At 45.8% G+C, this 18,960-nt stretch overlaps 1 protein-coding gene across 9 annotated transcripts in view; it reads left to right on the top strand.

Annotated features, from left to right (window-relative positions):
- Positions 1–18,960, top strand: part of LOC122930268 (NACHT, LRR and PYD domains-containing protein 12-like) — a 797,118-nt gene that overhangs the window by 602,875 nt on the left and 175,283 nt on the right. Inside the window, exons 1-4 of one of the 9 annotated variants that reach the window (XM_044283511.1) lie at positions 8,995–9,046; positions 9,278–9,330; positions 15,258–15,421; positions 16,857–17,028. The exons of 7 other annotated variants lie outside the window; for them this stretch is intronic. In XM_044283511.1, the coding sequence (XP_044139446.1) occupies positions 9,306–9,330; positions 15,258–15,421; positions 16,857–17,028 (361 nt within the window). In that variant the 5' untranslated portion in view covers positions 8,995–9,046; positions 9,278–9,305. Of the gene's footprint in view, positions 1–8,994; positions 9,047–9,277; positions 9,331–15,257; positions 15,422–16,856; positions 17,029–18,960 lie in introns of those variants that run through there. One more of the 9 variants, XM_044283510.1, reaches the window with a different exon arrangement.

The following is an 18,960-nucleotide window of genomic DNA, read 5'->3' as shown; positions in this document are numbered from 1 at the left end:
ATGACCCAAGCCACCACAAGCAAAGCATTTGATGTTTGCACGGCATGGCTTAGGTCCGTCCACACTGCAACCGCGCTCCCTGAATTGTTCCATCTTCAGGGAGGCACTTTTCACGATGTTTCTTTTCCCCAAAGTCAGGGAAAAATCTCTGTTAGTCTGGACAGGCTTGGTCTGGTGATTTGGCCTGTCACAGACTACTCTCCCCCCTATTTGCCCTGCATAGGGCAAAGTTTTGGGATATTCCGACCCTGACTTTATGGGAAAAGAAAGGGCCGGCACCAACTTGGTGATGACCTGTTGCATGCCAGTCATTATCTGGGAGCTTACAGCAACCTGAGCCTTCAATTTGGCTACCGTCACATCAGTAGAGGCAGTCTGCTCCTTGAAGGCCTTGACCTCAGTATAAGACTGAGTCAACTGAGCCTCAATTTCCTCCTTCTGCCTCTGCAGCTCTACTAATTGTGACTGTATCCTAGCCACCTGCGCATCTCGGTCAACAGTAGACTGCACATTCTCCGCCAGCTGTGCCCGCAATGCCGAAACCTGGTCGGAATTATTGGCACAGCACTGGCAGTGAACGGCCGGAGGAATTGTCTCTGTTGACTGAGACACCAGCGCCACTTCCTTTGGCTTACAGATGCTAGCCTCAAACGTATGAACGAGTTTGGCCAGCATCCGAAGCCGTTTAGTGGCCTTATTCAACACCGTCCGTTTGTTAACACAAAGCTTGTCATAACTACAAGCCTGTGCCAACAAATCGGACCACAGCATTTCTGCTGACTTGTATGTGGTGGGGAGGATGGGATTGAATGTGCTGTGTTTGCTCAAGTGTTGCAGTGTGGGGAAGTCCATACTCACCGTTTGATGAGCGTCCATCTTCTCCTTGGGGCCGTACCTCTTTGTCCTCGCAGCTGCTTGGAAGAAGTCCATTTTCCCGGATCGCCTCTTCCCGACCAGCCTGACTTTGTACGCTGCTCCCACGAAGTTGGATCTCTTCCAGTGACGTGTCCTCTTCTCCCTCGCAATCACTCGAGCGATGTAGTGACCGTGCAAAGCAAATAGTAAAATATTAATTCACAGATAGAACATAGATTCTCTGCTAAAGATTTTGATCTGCGCTTGGTGCTGTGGGGAAGAGTCGCGTTTCCTGTCCGAATTATCAGGTCCTAGACGCTCAGACCGCTGACCACGTCTCTCCTAGACGCTCAGACCGCTGACCACGTCTCTCTTGCCTGACAAATCACAGGATAACCGACCTCTAACCTCAAAACCAAACACAGATTTCAAAATCCAAGCAGTGGGCCTGACTTGCCAATGTAAAGGGGGACTATTACTCACCAATATTATGCGAATATCGATAATTAATATTCCTAAATAGGAGGAGCCGTCTAGTGCTGACTCCGCCTATTTATGCCTTTATATAACACATACACAATATCTTCGCTATGCCTTACACTAATCACTATACTAGCTGCATGCGCCTTACTTACTACCGCTAACAAGTACACACTACACAAAGGGTACAAGTAACACAGTATTTAATACACCAAGCACGCAATACAGTAATTACACAACACTAAATACACAGTACTCCACTACACTACACGTTCCCAAATTCCACCCACAAACTAACTATACAATACACACATACAAGTATAACAACCCACCCGCCTAGCTATATACTGTCCCTACGGGGGTACAAGAGGGTCAAACAACACAATGGCTCTGCAGGGGTTAATACCTGCAGGCCATGAAATACAGGGTTGTTTGTTTGCAGAGCAGAGGCATGCTCTACAGCGCAGCAGTGCAGGGGTTAACCAGGGATTCCAGGGGAGTAACCAGGGATGCAGGGGTTAACCAGGGGATGCAGGGGTAGGGGTAACCCAGGGAATCAGGGTATAGGGGTGAGAAGGGGTTAAGGTGGCGGGATAGGGCGATAGGGTAGGGTTAATGGTGGGATTGTGGTAGGGATCGTTGGTGGGATAGGGGATATTGTCAGGGGGTTAGGGAATAAGGGGGTGATACTCATGCTCGCCAGGGGGTCTCCTCCTGAGCGCAGGATGCGCTCTGCTCCTCTTCAGATAAGGCACGGCTCCCTCTTCCAGAGCGCAAGAAGCGCTCGTCTTACAGTGGGGGGTCCGGTTGGGGGGGGCCTCTCCTGAGCGCAGGATGCGCTCCTCTTCCAGGTGGGGCCCTGACCGTCCTTGTCCGGAGCGCAGGACGCGCTCTTTTCTCATGGGGGCCCTCACCCTCACTAACTTATTCAGTGCCGGGCCGCCGGATATTTAAACCCGGCCGCCCGCACTCCCGCGCTGCGCCGCCCACCAGGTGTGCCGGCGCAGTGATATGACGCACTGCGCCGCACATCGGGGACGCGCTGCAGACAGGCGGGAGATCCTTTGATCTCCCGCCTGTAGCTCTCAGCATTCCGGACATCGCAATGGTAATTGCGATGCCGGAATGCACATAATAGAGGGAGCGGAGGTGTCTCCTCTCTCTCTATCATGTTTAATTATCTCCAGCAGGGCTGCAGATAATAAGAACAAAAGGATTCAAATTCATTAGAATTTGAATCCTTTTGAGGTCACCAGAATGACCGGACCTTATCCGGTCATCCTGGCGCCTTTACTCAGAATACATCAATGTGAATGCTTGGGCCACATTCACATTGATGCATCTGGGTCCATGTAGGGGGGGGGTTTATATGATATAGATGAGTATGGATGCTTGGGGCACATCCATACACATGTATATACATTAATAAGGGGGCACAGATTATATAAGGGGGCACAAGGCCCCTACATACACTATAAGGGGGCACAAGGCCCCTACATTCATTATAAGGGGGCACAAGGCCCCTACATACATTATAAGGGGGCACAAGGCCCCTACATACATTATAAGGGGGCACATATTTCCCACAGGGGCCACCATGAGCCCCTGGGGATCACCATGGGCAGACGTGCGCAGATGCTGGGCACATCTGCGCACATCATCCCATGGTGCGTTGGTTAATGTATGCATATATACCATACATGCCCGCACGTGTTTGCGGGCATGCATGGATATATATGCATCCGTCTCAACCCTTCCTCAACATACTGTAACTATACAGCCGGTCATATATCTGACCACATACCGTCCACACATAGGACAAGCTGCGGTTATATACTGTAACTATACAGCCATATACCTGACCACATACCGTCCACACACAGGACAAGCTGCGGTTATATACTGTAACTATACAGCCAGTCATATACCTGACCACATACCGTCCACACTCAGGACAAGCTGCAGTTATATACTGTAACTATACAGCCAGTCATATACCTGACCACATACCGTCCACACACAGGACAAGCTGCGGTTATATACTGTAACTATACAGCCGGTCATATACCTGACCACATACCGTCCACACATAGGACAAGCTGCAGTTATATACTGTAACTATACAGCCATATACCTGACCACATACCGTCCACACACAGGACAAGCTGCGGTTATATACTGTAACTATAATGCCGGTCATATATCTGAGCACATACCGTCCACACACAGGACAAGCTGCGGTTATATACTGTAACTATACAGCCATATACCTGACCACATACCGTCCACACACAGGACAATCTGCGGTTATATAATGTAGCTATACAGCCATATACCTGTCCACATACCGTCCACACACAGGACAAGCTGCAGTTATATACTGTAACTATACAGCCAGTCATATACCTGACCACATACCGTCCACACACAGGACAAGCTGCAGTTATATACTGTAACTATACAGCCATATACCTGACCACATACCGTCCACACACAGGACAAGCTGAGGTATATACTGTAACTATACAGCCATATACCTGACCACATACCGTCCACACATAGGACAAGCTGCAGTTATATACAGTAACTATACAGCTATATACCTGACCACATACCGTCCACACATAGGACAAGCTGTGGTTATATACTGTAACTATACAGCCAGTCATATACCTGACCATATACAGTCCACACATAGGACAAGCTGCGGTTATATACTGTAACTATACAGCCAGTCATATACCTGACCACATACCGCCCACACACAGGACAAGCTGCGGTTATATACTGTAACTATACAGCCAGTCATATACCGTCCACACACAGGACAAGCTGCGGTTATATACTGTAACTATACAGCCGGTCATATACCTGACCACATACCGTCCACACACAGGACAATCTGCGGTTATATAATGTAGCTATACAGCCATATACCTGTCCACATACCGTCCACACACAGGACAAGCTGCAGTTATATACTGTAACTATACAGCCAGTCATATACCTGACCACATACCGTCCACACACAGGACAAGCTGCAGTTATATACTGTAACTATACAGCCATATACCTGACCACATACCGTCCACACATAGGACAAGCTGCAGTTATATACTGTAACTATACAGCCATATACCTGACCACATACCGTCCACACATAGGACAAGCTGCAGTTATATACTGTAACTATACAGCCATATACCTGACCACATACCGTCTACACATAGGACAAGCTGTGGTTATATACTGTAACTATACAGCTATATACCTGACCACATATGCAGTGTCCCAGGGGGTCAGTAGTGTATGCTGGGCTTTGTAGTGCAGATTGACCACTAACCTGGGATCCACTGTCGTCTTCAAATCGGGGCAAATACTGGAACAGGCAGGTATTTAACAGTTCGTGACGCCAGTGTCAATTAAACGGTGACACGCCGTGTAAAGTATGGTGGAAGAATGAAGCAAGCACAGGATAGCCAACAAAAACTGGAACTTTTACTGAATATCAGTCAGGATAACACATGGACACAGGTACAGCACAGTTCCATGAAAGACGGTTGGTTTCTTATAGCAATACAGGTGGTTCTTGGGAGTTACAGAATGGCCGGTCTTAGCAATGTATAATACAGAGTGTTGATTGCAGGAGATGCAGTACAGGCGGCTTGCACACTATTCCTGACTGGTCCCGCTACACGTGACTTTCTCTCCAAGGTCTAATGCCCTTTATCTGGCGTACCCTTGAAGCTGTCCTTATCTAGTACCTCCTCTGTTATCTTGAGTACCTCTTGCTTATCTGATCGGCCTCTGTGGTAATCTGTGTCTTGGCTGGTGGCTTGCTTATGCTGCTTCAGCTAAACGGATGATGACTCAGGAGGGGAACCTTTTCCTTGGATCCGGAACCCGGTTACAGGGCCTTTACTACCCTCTCCTAGTCGGCAGGCTTCAGGCCTGCTCTGCTCTCACAGGCCCATAGCCTGGCCTTCTCTCAGACACAGGATCATTTCTGACCTCTGCTCCCACTGTCTGACTCTCCTGCTACTACTTCCTGACTGGGCCTTATATAACCTAGGGTTCCCTAGCTCCCTCTAGTGACTCAGAGCTGGAACTACACCCTAGCCGGCCTGCAAATGCACGTTTCACAGTAACAGGAAAATACATAGCATGACATTATAAGATATTCTATACCAACCTCCCCAAAAATACAGGGGGAACGACAATACCCAAGTGACCCTTCTGTAGTGACGGGGTATTACTCTCCCGTACACTACACATACCGTCCACACATAGGACAAGCTGTGGTTATATACTGTAACTATACAGCCAGTCATATACCTGACCATATACAGTCCACACATAGGACAAGCTGCGGTTATATACTGTCACTATACAGCCAGTCATATACCTGACCACATACCGTCCACACACAGGACAAGCTGCGGTTATATACTGTAACTATACAGCCATATACCTGACCACATACCGTCCACACACAGGACAAGCTGCGGTTATATACTGTAACTATACAGCCATATACCTGACCACATACCGTCCACACACAGGACAAGCTGCGGTTATATACTGTAACTATACAGCCAGTCATATACCTGACCACATACCGTCCACACACAGGACAAGCTGCGGTTATATACTGTAACTATACATCCGGTCATATACCTGACCACATACCGTCCATGTAAGATCCTCACCTGCTTTGCACTCCAGGGGAACCAAGAGGGGTCCTCGTGGAGTTGCGGGACAGGTTATGCGTGTCTCTGATGCACCAGCGCTGACCCCTTTGCGAGCCAGTGCGGAGATGCGTTCGCGTGGACATCGGAGGGGAGGACCGTCGGAGTCCCGGGGACAGAGTGGCCAGGCGAGTGACAAGACGCCGCGGCCAGGGTTGTCTCCGGTGTCTCCTGCGACTTCCGTTTCCGCATCTGGGTCCACGCGCTCGCATACTCGCGCTGAGTCAATCATGCGTCTGTGCGTACGCACAAGGGCAGGTTCGCAAAGGGATACACGGTCGCGAGTACGCGCTTCTTATGCACTTCGTCGACCAGTGGCGCATATTATACTGACTCACAAGAGCAAAGTGGATTAGGGAGCCAGCCATGGGTTAATCAACTTGTGATTGCCTTAGGCCTTGTACTCAGGTGCAGGGCAATTTGTTCACCTATGGTAGTGGACACTTGGCACCCTGGGATTGGTCAGCAGGCATTTAAAAGGAGGTCTCTCAGGGTGATCAGTGCCCACTGTTATTTTCCCTCAACCAGGTATAGGTCACAACTCCTAGTGACTGAAGACTGCCAGGAACTTTGTCCTTTACAGCGGACCCAAGATCTGCAGTGACTCGACTGCCAAGCGCACAGCATCATTCAGCACTGGTTGGGACTATTCCTGGAATCTCCTTGCCTGGTTTTTTGTTATTATTCCTTGTTACCAGCAAGTGTCCTGGACGTTTATGTTTCTGGTGAATAAACACCTTTTTGCTTTCATCACTGGTCTGTTTGTTGGTGCCTTGCATTACAGTCCACACATAGGACAAGCTGCGGTTATATACTGTAACTATACAGCCGGTCATATACCTGACCACATACCGTCCACACACAGGACAAGCTGCGGTTATATACTGTAACTATACAGCCGGTCATATACCTGACCACACACCGTCCACACACAGGACAAGCTGCTGTTATATACTGTAACTATACAGACTGTCATATACCTGACCACATACCGTCCACATATAGGACAAGCTGCGGTTATATACTGTAACTATACAGCCGGTCATATACCTGACCACATACCGTCCACACACAGGACAAGCTGCGGTTATATACTGTAACTATACAGCCAGTCATATACCTGACCACATACCGTCCACACACAGGACAAGCTGCGGTTATATACTGTAACTATACAGCCGGTTATATACCTGACCACATACCGTCCACACACAGGACAAGCTGTGGTTATATACTGTAACTATACAGTCATATACCTGACCACACACCGTCCACACACAGGACAAGCTGCTGTTATATACTGTAACTATACAGCCGGTCATATACCTGACCACATACCGCCCACACACAGGACAAGCTGCGGTTATATAATGTAGCTATACAGCCGGTCATATACCTGACCACATACCGTCCACACACAGGACAAGCTGCGGTTATATACTGTAACTATACAGCCAGTCATATACCTGACCACATACCGTCCACACACAGGACAAGCTGCGGTTATATACTGTAACTATACAGCCGGTTATATACCTGACCACATACCGTCCACACACAGGACAAGCTGTGGTTATATACTGTAACTATACAGCCATATACCTGACCACATACCGCCCACACACAGGACAAGCTGCGGTTATATACTGTAACTATACAGCCAGTCATATCCCTGACCACATACCGCCCACACACAGGACAAGCTGCGGTTATATACTGTAACTATACAGCCATATACCTGACCACACACAGGATAAGCTGCGGTTATATACTGTGACTATACCGCCAGTTATAAACCTATATATAATACCTATAATGAGACAGCACTACAACTCCCAGCATTACCCGACTGTACTAGAGCATAAGTTGCAATTACATGTAGAGGGACATAATAGGACAGAACTACAACTCCCAGTATTTCTAGGATGTTATATGGACTATACCAGGACACCACTAATCTCTCCTCCAGGCACCACACACAAGCTCCGCCCCCTCACAGCCACATCACACAGGTTTCACCAGTTGTCTGCACTGGTCACATGAGGTCCTTCAGACTTCCCTGCTCTGTTATGCCTTGGCTTCCTGAACTGGTCACATGGTGATGATGACATAACCAATAGTCTACTCTCACAGGTAGCTATATTAGACTATTTTCACACTAGCGGCAGGACGGATCCGACAGGCTGTTCACCCTGTTGGATCCGTCCTGCCGCTATTTTGCCGTGCCGCCGGGACAAACCGCACCATCCCCATTGACTATAATGGGGATGGGGCGGAGCTCCGGCGCAGCACGGCAGTGCACGGCGAAAGGGCGCCGGCCTCGCACCGCGAACTAATGTGCTGTGCCAGAGCTCCACCCCTGTCCCCATTATAGTCAATGGGGACGAAGCGGCAGTCAGGCTGCACGGTGAAATAGCGGCAGGACGGATCCAACAGGGTGAACAGCCTGTCGGATCCGTCCTGCCGCTAGTGTGAAAGTACCCTAAGTGGATTGTGTTGCTTCAGCTTCCGACCCTTCTATTTAAAAGTCACATGAAAAGAGAATGTCATGTGACCCAGTGACATCAGAAGGTCAGTTTCTTGCATGGAGTTTAGCCGCTACCTGTAGAAGTGTAATTAGTGGGTGTGGCCTATCCTCCACTGCGGGCTCCCTTCCCACAGGGGCCACATAGCAGCTGCCTGGTCTGCCTGGTCTGCCTCTATTGGAGGTGCACCACTGCTGTTGATGTACTTACCTGAGGAAAGGCTCACTCCAACCCCAAAACACATTGTTGATCATGAATAGAGTTGAGTTCTTCTTCACTCAAGGTCTCCCTGACTCTTCCTTGCCGCGCCGCCGATAAACTGCTTTATTTTTCTTCTTCCCTGGTTGATCACTGGACCCTGAGTACCGTAGGAGGGTGCGGGGCAGCAGGCGCCTACCACGCTACGAGCGGTCTGAGCACTCAGCACAACAGCACCAGGTGGGAGGCTGCCCTTCTCCCTGTCAATCCCTGATACCCCGATGCTACACACCCGGCTCTCCTCTGCTTTCTCAATTTTAACACTAAACCTCATCAGCCACATGAATATGAAGATACAAACCTTACGTCAGAATGTGGGGAGGAAAATCTGCAGCTTCTTAAGGGGTTAAAGAAAATTCTGGATTTTCTTTTTTCTTCTCCTAAATGTAATAAAGGTGTTTTATGTTGCAGGAGATTTTGATATCGTCCCAGGTCCAGGATGAGCATTATAACCCCCAGCGATGGTAAGGATTCCTCCTCTTCTCTCTTATTACTGGATGCGGTGACTGATCTACGACATCTGTACGATTCTCACCTTCCAATGTCCTGATGAGGAACAGACTTAATACGAAATGAGGTCACACAGCAGATATATACTGTGGTATGGCTGCTGCAGGGCCGGACTGCGATTAAAGCGGTCGTCTGCGATTTAGACATTGATGTCCTCTCCAGAATAGCTCATCAGTATCAGACCAGTGGGGGTCCCTCTCTCAGCCCCCCGCCGATCAGCTGTGAAGAGACCACGGCGCTCCGGTGAGCCCTGCAGCCTATTCCTCATTTAGTGATGTCACGTTCATTGGTTACATGGCCCGGGCTCAGCTCAGTCCTGTTCAAGTGAATAGGGCTGAAATGCAATACCAAGCACAGCCAGTATACAATCGAAGGCGCTGTGCTTAGTAAGCTGCGACAAGGCTACAGCGCTCAATGCGGCATCGCCTTCTTAAACAACTGATCGGTGGGGGGCACCAGGAGACAGACCCCGCCATACTGATACTATTGGCCTATACTGAGGATAGGTCATCAATATAAAACGACTAATAATAGCGACTAATAATGGCCCCTGGACCTGACATGTACAGATGACTATTAAGCCCTGAATTTGGAAGGGCTGAATAGGCATTTTGTCAGTTTTACAATCACTGAAATAATACACAGCAGTTTAGTGTGTAAAAAAAAAAGTAAAGTATTAAAGAGGCTCTGTCACCAGGATTAACCCTATTAAACCTGACATACCGCCTAGTGGGGCTCATCATGCTGATTAAAACTATACATTTTTTTTCTCTGTAGAGTAAACATCTGCAGAGAGATCTGTGTTTTTATTAATTTGCAAATGAGAAGTTGGAGCACCAGGAGGCAGGGCTGAATCCTCTGAGCGCTGCTATGGAACACCCCCTGTGCTCTGCACACTCCCCTTCCCCTTGATTGACAGGGCTAGACATGCTGAGGGCAGAGGCTTGTCCAAGAGCTGTCTGCTAGCATCTTCATATCATGTACACTATGTACTATAGCTTCACCACACTGAGATCTGCTCAGAAAGCTAATCTACATATCACTGCTTTCTTCACAATTCTCCCATGAGAAAAGTCTATGTATTTTAGAAAGCTAATAAATATTACTGGTTTCTTTATAATCATATATTGTGTCTGTGAATAAACCAGTAATAGGTTATATTTAAAAAAAAAAAAACACTATTCTGAATATTGTAAGGCCTTTTTTTATCATTAATATTCGTATATGATTATATATGATTTATTATAGTATATCCTTTTAATATAGTTTTAAATAAAAGAGAAAAAAAAATATCAGAAAAAAAAACCATATGTAAGCCTCTCCTGGGACTTGAACTAAGGACCTCTACATACATGGTAGACAACTATACCACAAGCTATAATATTGCCATATAGAACAACATGTTTTTTCTATGTTTATAAGCTAACACATATGACTGGTGTCTGTATGATCATATATGGTGCCTGTAAATAAAGCAGTTATATGTAGATTAGCTTTCTGAGCAGATCTCAGTGTGGTGAAGCTATAGTACATAGTGTATATGATATGTAGATGAGCTTTCTGAGCAGATCTCAGTGTGGTGAAGCTATAGTACATAGTGTATATGATATGTAGATGCTAGCGCACAGCTCTTGGACAGCGCTCTGCCCTCAGCCTGCTGTCTAGCCTTGTCAATCAAAAGGAAGGGGAGTGTGCAGAGAACAGGGGGTTACACAGCGGTGCTCAAAGGATTCTCCAACTTCTCATTTGCATATGAATAAAAACACAGATTTCTCTGCAGCTGTTTACTCTACAGACAAAAGAAAGGTATAATTTTAATCAGCATGATGAGCCCCACCAAGGGGTATGTCTAATTTAATAGGGTTGTTCAAGGTGACAGAGACTCTTAAAGGAAAAAAGAAAAATCAAGCAACCAACCCAAACACCTTTATTTCCTTGTTTATTAATGAAAAAAGGTAAACCATAAAATCATCAATTTTTTTTATCCCATACGGTAAACTGCATAAAAATGCCAAAATTGCAGAGTTTTGTTCATTCTACTTTTCTATTATCAAAAAGTTGTACGTACCCCAGAATGGCCCCAATGAAAACTCATCCCCCAAAAAACAAGCCTCATACATGTCCGTCAGTGGAAAAATAAAAATGTTCTGGGTGAAGGGACACACTAAATACATTTTTTCAAAAAAAATAATTTTTGCTGTATTAAAGTAGAAATATTTAAACTTTATAAATAGCCATAAACCCAAAATGCAAAAACTGTGGTGGAATCACTCTGTTTTTTTTCTTGTCATCACCCCAAATAATTTTTTTAAGGGTACTTTCACAATAGAGTTCCGTCACAGGGGCTCTATACCGGAAAAGACCTGATCAGGCATATCCCCATGCATTCTGAATGGAGAGCAATCCGTTCAGTTTGCATCAGAATGTCTTCAGTTCAGTCATTTTGACTGATCAGGCAAAAGAGAAAACCGCAGCATGCTACGGTTTTTTCTCCGGCGAAAAAAACTGAAGACTTGCCTGAATGCCGGATCCGGCATTTTTTCCAATAGGAATGTATTACGTGAAAAAATGTACAAGACGGATCCGTCTGTCCGCATGACAAGCGGAGAGACGGATCCGTCCTTGCAATGCATTTGTGAGACGGATCCGCATCCGGATCCGTCTCACAAATGCTTTCAGTCAGCGGCAGATCGGCGGATCCGGCGGGCAGTTCCGACGACAGAACTGCCCGCCGGATCACACTGCCGCAAGTGTGAAAGTAGCCTTATTCATGCAGTTCATTAGATGCACCGCAAAATAATACCATTAAAAAATATGACTAATCTTGCAGACAACAAGCCCTCACACGGGTATGTGGATGGAAGAGCAAAAAAGTTATGGCTTTTGAAATGTGGAGAGGAAAAAGTTAAATAAAGTCACCAAGGATTAACTACCAAATTAGACGGCGTCCTTAAAGGGAGTGTGTCATCAGAAAACTACCTGTTTTTATGTTAACCACTGCCAGACCGGCCATTTACCCCCTTCCTGACCAAATCTGACACGTGTCACTATATGTGGTAATAACTTTGGAACGCTTTCACTTATCTAAGACATTCAGAAAATGTTTTCTCGTGACACATTGTACTTCATGTAAATGGTGACTTTGAGTCAATATGTTTTATCTTTATTTATAAAAAAATGCTAAAGTTTGAAAAAATTAAATGTTTTCTAAATTTGAATCTCTCTGCTTTTAAGACAGATAGTGATGCCTCATAAAATATTAATTAATTAAAATTCCCCATATGTCTACTTTATGTTGGCATCATTTTGGTAATGTCATTTATTTTTTTAAGGACGTTAGAAGGTTTAGAATTTTCTAAGCAATTTTTAAAATTTTTAAGAAAATTTCCAAAGTCAACTTTTTTAAGGACCAGTTCAGGTCTGAAGTCACTTTGTGGGGCTTACGTAGTGGAAACCCCCCATAAATGACCCCATTGTAGAAACTACACCCCTCAACTTACTCAAAACTTATTTTACAAAATTTGTTAACCCTTTAGGTGTTCCACAAGAATTAAAGGAAAATGGAGAACATTTTTTCTAAATTTCACTTTTTTGGCAGATTTTCCATTTTAATAAAAAATGTTCTTTAACACATCAAGGGTTAAAAGCCAAACAAAACTTAATATTTATTACCCTGATTCTGCGGTTTACATAAACACCCCACATGTTGTCGTAAACTGCTACTGAGGGGCACAGAAGAAAAGGAGCGCCATATGGTTTTTGGAAGGCAGATTTTGCTGGACTGGTTTTTAGATGCCATGTCCCATTTGATGCGTGATAAGGTGACGGTTTGATTGGTACCATTTTGGGGGGGCATACGCCGCTTGGTGTTGCACTTTATGTGATGTTAGGTGACAAAAAATAGCTTTTTTGGAATTTTTTTTTTACGGTGTTCACCTGGGGGGTTAGGTCATGTAATATTTTTTATAGATGGTTATTATGGAAGAGGCAATACCTAATATGTTAACTTTTTTGTTTTATTTCACTTTAACACAATAATAGCAGTTTTGAAGCCCAAAAAATCACATTTTAGTCTCCATTGTTTGAGACTTATATTTTTTTTTATTTTTTGACCGATTGTCTTAGGTAGGGTGTCATTTTTTGCAGGATGAGCTGATGGTTTGATTGGTACTATTTTGGGGGCCATACGCCTTTTTAATCGCTTGGTGTTAAAATTTTTGTGATGTAATGTGACAAAAAATTGCTTTTTTTTACACTGTTTTTATTTTATTTTTTACAGTGTTCATCTGAGGGGTTAGGTCATGTGATATTTTTATAAATAAAGTTAGTTGTTACGGATGCGGAGATACCTAATATGTCTACTTTCTTTATTTATTTCACTTTAAAACAATAATGGCATTTTTTGAACAAAAAAATTATGTTTTAATGTCTCCATGTTCTGAGAACTATAGTTTTTTTTATTTTATATATTGAGCGATTTTCTTATGTAGGGGCTCTTTTTTTGCGGGATGAGGTGATGGTTTTATTGGTACCATTTTGCGTCACGGACGCAGTAATACCTAATATGTCTATTTTATTTTATTTTTTCTATTTTTTTTAATTACCTAATTGGGGGGGGGGAATTTACACGTGAAACCTTTTTTTTTATTTTTTTTTACAAAATACTTTATTTTTTTATATTTTTTATTTTACACTTTGCATTCCCCCATAAGTTCATACAAGACCTCTGGGGCACATTTAACTTAAAGGGGTTCTGCAGTTTGTTTAAACTGATGATCTATCCTCTGGATAGATTATCAGCATCTGATCGGCGGGGGTCCGACAGCCGGGACCCCCGCCGATCAGCTGTTTGAGAAGGCCTTCTCGCTGTTTACCGCTGACCCAGTGACGTCACGACTAGTATCAACTGGTCTGGGCGCGGCTAAGCTTAATTCAAATGAACAGAGATTAGCCCCGCCCAGGCCAGTGTACAGCGTCAGTGCAGGGCTGATCGAGGTCTGTGGAAGACCGGACAGCTCCTGCACTCCCCTGGCCCCGGCGGCCACATGACCACCGGCCGGGACAGGAAGCGCATAGCTCTTCTTGCACTGTATAGACAGCGCTCACTGAGCGCTGTGCAAACAGCGATCTAGAAGGCAGGGACACCTGGGAACTGTCCCTGCCTTCTCTCTGGGGTGACAGTGCCCCCCCCGCTCGGCAGCTGCATGATTAGCGTGCAGCTGCCATCTCTGAATGGACGTTCCAGAACGTCCATTCAGAGATAAATGACCGCCCATAGGACGTTTATAGTCAATAGACAGTCGTAGCCATTATCTGTAGAGAAAATATTGGATCCTGTGTTATCTATACAGAGGTAATACCTATCATTGTCATCCTGCCTGTGATAATATTGAGATGGCTACAGAAAAGTTACCTGTCCAATAGCATGCAGCAAGTGTGACATGAAGCTAACCACATCTTCAGGCACAGTCACAGTAAAGCGAAATATACATGAGGCAGATGCAGAGGTGTACCCACCAAACCAGATACCGGGAGCCCAATTTTGTATTGACAGAACCACTGACCCTCTGAGGGCAGTGTATTATGGCAGTGTATTATTGAGACTGGTTCTCTCTCTTGAATAAGGGGAGCGTCCCCCTCGCTTCTCACCAGTAGTGACATCTGCCATGTATCTACATGTCTAGAAATACTGAAATCAATGTAAAGATGTCTCCGGTGAATGTGTCCTGCAGGGATTGTGCTGGTGAATTACAGGAGGTTGTGGATTTCTCATTAGTGGAAACCTGTAAAATGCTCCAGGACAGGAATATTCCACATAAACTGCCATCAGTCTCCTCCATGTCCTAGACGACTTCATTCTTGTGTCCCCTCCGTTTCCTAGATGATGAGACCCGGCAGTTCTACCAGCAGCTCCGTCAGTGTGAAGATCACTTCCTGAGGATGACGTATGAATATTTCCAGGATGATCTGCTCCACATTGTGGAGAACATGAGTCTTCTACCACTTCTGAGTGAGCTACATTCCCGAAATCTCCCGGATACTGAGGTGAGAGGACATGAGCCGCCGGTGTTGTATATAAATGCCCCAAGTGATATCACATGTTACAGGCACAGTTTACATAATTTTTATAGTGGTGGTTGATGCCCGCTACCGCTCCGCTCCTTCTGGCGGGCATGGCTATCGCTGTGGTCACCTGCCTTCTAGCTCCTGGATGCCAGAGGTCTGGACTCACAAACATTTCTCTCCTCCTACTCTGAGGACTCCAACTTCTGGAGTAGTTCTTCTCTTTACTCCATCCAGGATGCAGCCTGAATATCTATGGCCATGCTTCTCCATACCTGAAGGGGCACATGCACCACGCACGCATATCATCTACTCCAACTTATGGAAGACCTCCCTAGGGTATTTAAGAAGCCTTCCCACAGGAGAGAGCCTCTGAACAATGGTTTCTAGTGACTAGATTCCTGCAAAGATGCAATATACTCTGTCTATTTACCTGTGTACTGACTTCTGCCCGTTTTTCCAGATTTGACCCTTCACTGCCTGACCTGACCTCCACCTGATATTCATTCTGACCATGAGCTGCTTGTCCTGACCTTGTACTGTTTAATAGATTACATGAACTCTGCCTGCCCAGACCTCGTACTGTTTAATGGATTACATGAACTCTGCCTGCCCTGACCTCGTACTGTTTAATGGATTACATGAACTCTGCCTGCCCTGACCTCATACTGTTTAATGGATTACATGAACTCTGCCTGCCCTGACCTCATACTGTTTAATGGATTACATGAACTCTGCCTGCCCTGACCTCATACTGTTTAATGGATTACATGAACTCTGCCTGCCCTGACCTTGGCCTTCCCCGACTACAGTCTTGCCTGATCGCTCAGTGCTCTGCCTCTGCATCTCTTGACCCCTGTGTGTCAGCAATCACTTGAACAGAGACTACTCCAGGAGGTAGCGGCCTGGTGGTTCCCCTGTATAGGGGTTAAAGGGTGAAGACCAGGGGGGCTGCTTAGATACCTCTATTAGGAGTTACCCCAAGCCAAATCTGTTCAAGTGACACAGCAGATCCACATCCCCTGCGCGACATTCCTGTCACCATCCTGCTGTCTACAAGAGGCTGAATGACAATTGTGCTTCATATGTCAGAGTAAGATGTTGGACAACTTCCAGTTTAATAACAGACAGCAGCTCATATCTGATGGAGAACCCCCCAGAAGTGTATAATCCAGTATTGTGGGGGATTTATCCCCTCCCCCGCACATGTACATTAGGGGTCACTACATCCTGGAAATAATCTGATTGTTACTTGTGGATTCAGGAAGGATTTTCTCCGCATCTATTCCATAGATTTCTCTTTCTCTGGACAACACATTACAGAGAAGACAGACATGTAGTATCTGCAGTGTTTTAACCCTTTGTGTTATGTATCTGTGTATAACGCACCTTATGTCTCGTCTTTTTTGGGTTCTAGAAATACCGGAGTCTAGAACATGACAGAAGAAGATTGGCGCAGACTTTACTACAGGATATATGTCACCTAGGAAGAGAAGCTGTGATAGGACTGTGGGTCAGTCTGTATGTATTACGGAAGGATCATGGTTCCCCCGGCCTGGACGCTGTACTGGAGGAACTCCGTCATAGAGGTAACATCGTGTATGGGACGTGTCACCCATGAAATAGAGGTCTTCATGACTTACATTGTCCACAGTAATAAAGATCTCCCTCTGGATTTATTAGGGTTCTGAACCGATTTTGGAGTTTAGTCTGAGGTTTGAAGTAGGGATCGACCGATAGTGATTTTTTAGAGCCGATACCGATAACCTGTGAACTTTCAGGCCGATAGCCGATAATTTATACCAATATTCTGTGAATTTTCATTTTTGAAAAAAAAATAAAAAATTCCTACATAAATGTGCTGTTAAATGAACAAGTTTATTGTTAACGTTTAATGTTTTTTTTTTAATCTTTCTTTTTCATTTATACTTAATATTTTGGTGTTTATGTTTTTTTAAACATAATAACTATTAGCGCTCTTAGGGGCTAGAACCCTTGTACTATTCACCCTGATAGAGCTCTATTAGGGTAAATAGGACCTCACACTCTCCCTGCTGCCCTGTGCTCTGTGCACACGGCAGCAGGGAGCTTACCATGGCAGCCGGGGCTTCAGTAGCATCCTGGCTGCCATGGTAACAGATCGGAGCCCCAGGATTACACAGCTGGGGCTCCGATCAGAAGCTGCCACTGCCACCAATGAGGAGGAGGGGATCCTGTGGCCACTGCCACCAATGACTAATACTGGTGGGGGTTGGGGGCGCACTGCGCCACCAATGTTTTTAATGCTGGAGTTTGTGGAGGGGGGTGCACTGCGCCACCAATGAAGATAACTCGCCCATTAATTTAAATACAGGAGGCGCGTGCTGGCTGCAGAATCATATAGCCGCACCCGACCTCTATGAGAGATAGCTGCGATCCGCGGCAGTTAACCCCTCAGGTGCGGCTATATGATTCTGCAGCCAGCTCCCGCCTTGTGTTCAATTTGAATGAATGAGTTAACTTCATTGGTGGCGCAGTGGCCACAGCCCTTCCCTCCTCTTCCCTTCTCTCCTCTCATTGGTGGCAGCAGCAGCACAGGGGGAGGGAGACACTGCCTCCTTACCTCCTGTGCTGCTGAGGCAACACGTGCGCTGGTCGCATTATCGGCATATTGGCAACATTAGATGGCGATACCGATAACTTTGAAAATCATGAATATCGTCCGATAATATCGGTAAATCCGATAATCGGTTGATCCCGAGTTTGAAGTTTGCCTGTGGCCTGAATTGATTTGGGTCTGACTTCGGATTTGATGCTAAAACGAGCCACAGGTGATATAAAAAAAATAGCCCAAAAGTTACCCAATGTGAACATGTCAAACATATATAAATGATAGCCGCAATTGCCGATGAGGCTTCAGGGCCTCTCATGTAGTGACCACCACATACAGTGACCATCACAGTGTCCTCATAGTGACCACCACAATGCCTCTATATACTTTATCACATACAAACAATCTCTTCTCAACTTCAAGTCCGCACTCACTGCTGCAAAACAGACCTACTTCACATCATATCTTCTCACAACCCTAAATAACGTTTTAACCCTTGTAACTCTCTTCTCCGTCCCCCAGTGCCTCCACCCTCACCCCTCATCTCAGCTGAGGACTATGCCACAGACTTCAGTCTACAGTCCTCACAGCCCCTCTACACAACTACTCATTCCTCTTCCCCCCCAAACCTGCTTCTCCACCATTACAGAGGAACGCCTTTCCACCCTACTGTCCAGATCACATCTCACAGCAGCATGCAGGCAGCATGCACAGGGCCACATCACTAGGGCCGGCGCCTGCCATGTCTGAATAGTTTAGCCGACATCGCGCACGCCAGCCAGCCCCATAATCTCATTTGTGTGGAACTTCACACTTGGAAGTGTCAAACTCACTCGGGCAGCCTAGGGGCGGAGCGGCAGCGAGGTGAGAGATCTCACACACCCGGGGGGTCGAGCCCCATCCATAGTAAGTCCAGTCAGTGTAGTGCAGC

Source organism: Bufo gargarizans, chromosome 3 (genome assembly GCF_014858855.1).
Source record: "Bufo gargarizans isolate SCDJY-AF-19 chromosome 3, ASM1485885v1, whole genome shotgun sequence".
NCBI lineage: Eukaryota > Metazoa > Chordata > Amphibia > Anura > Bufonidae > Bufo > Bufo gargarizans.
The sequence above is the reverse complement of the archived record's forward strand: the minus strand, read 5'-3'. Positions and strand labels throughout refer to the sequence as shown.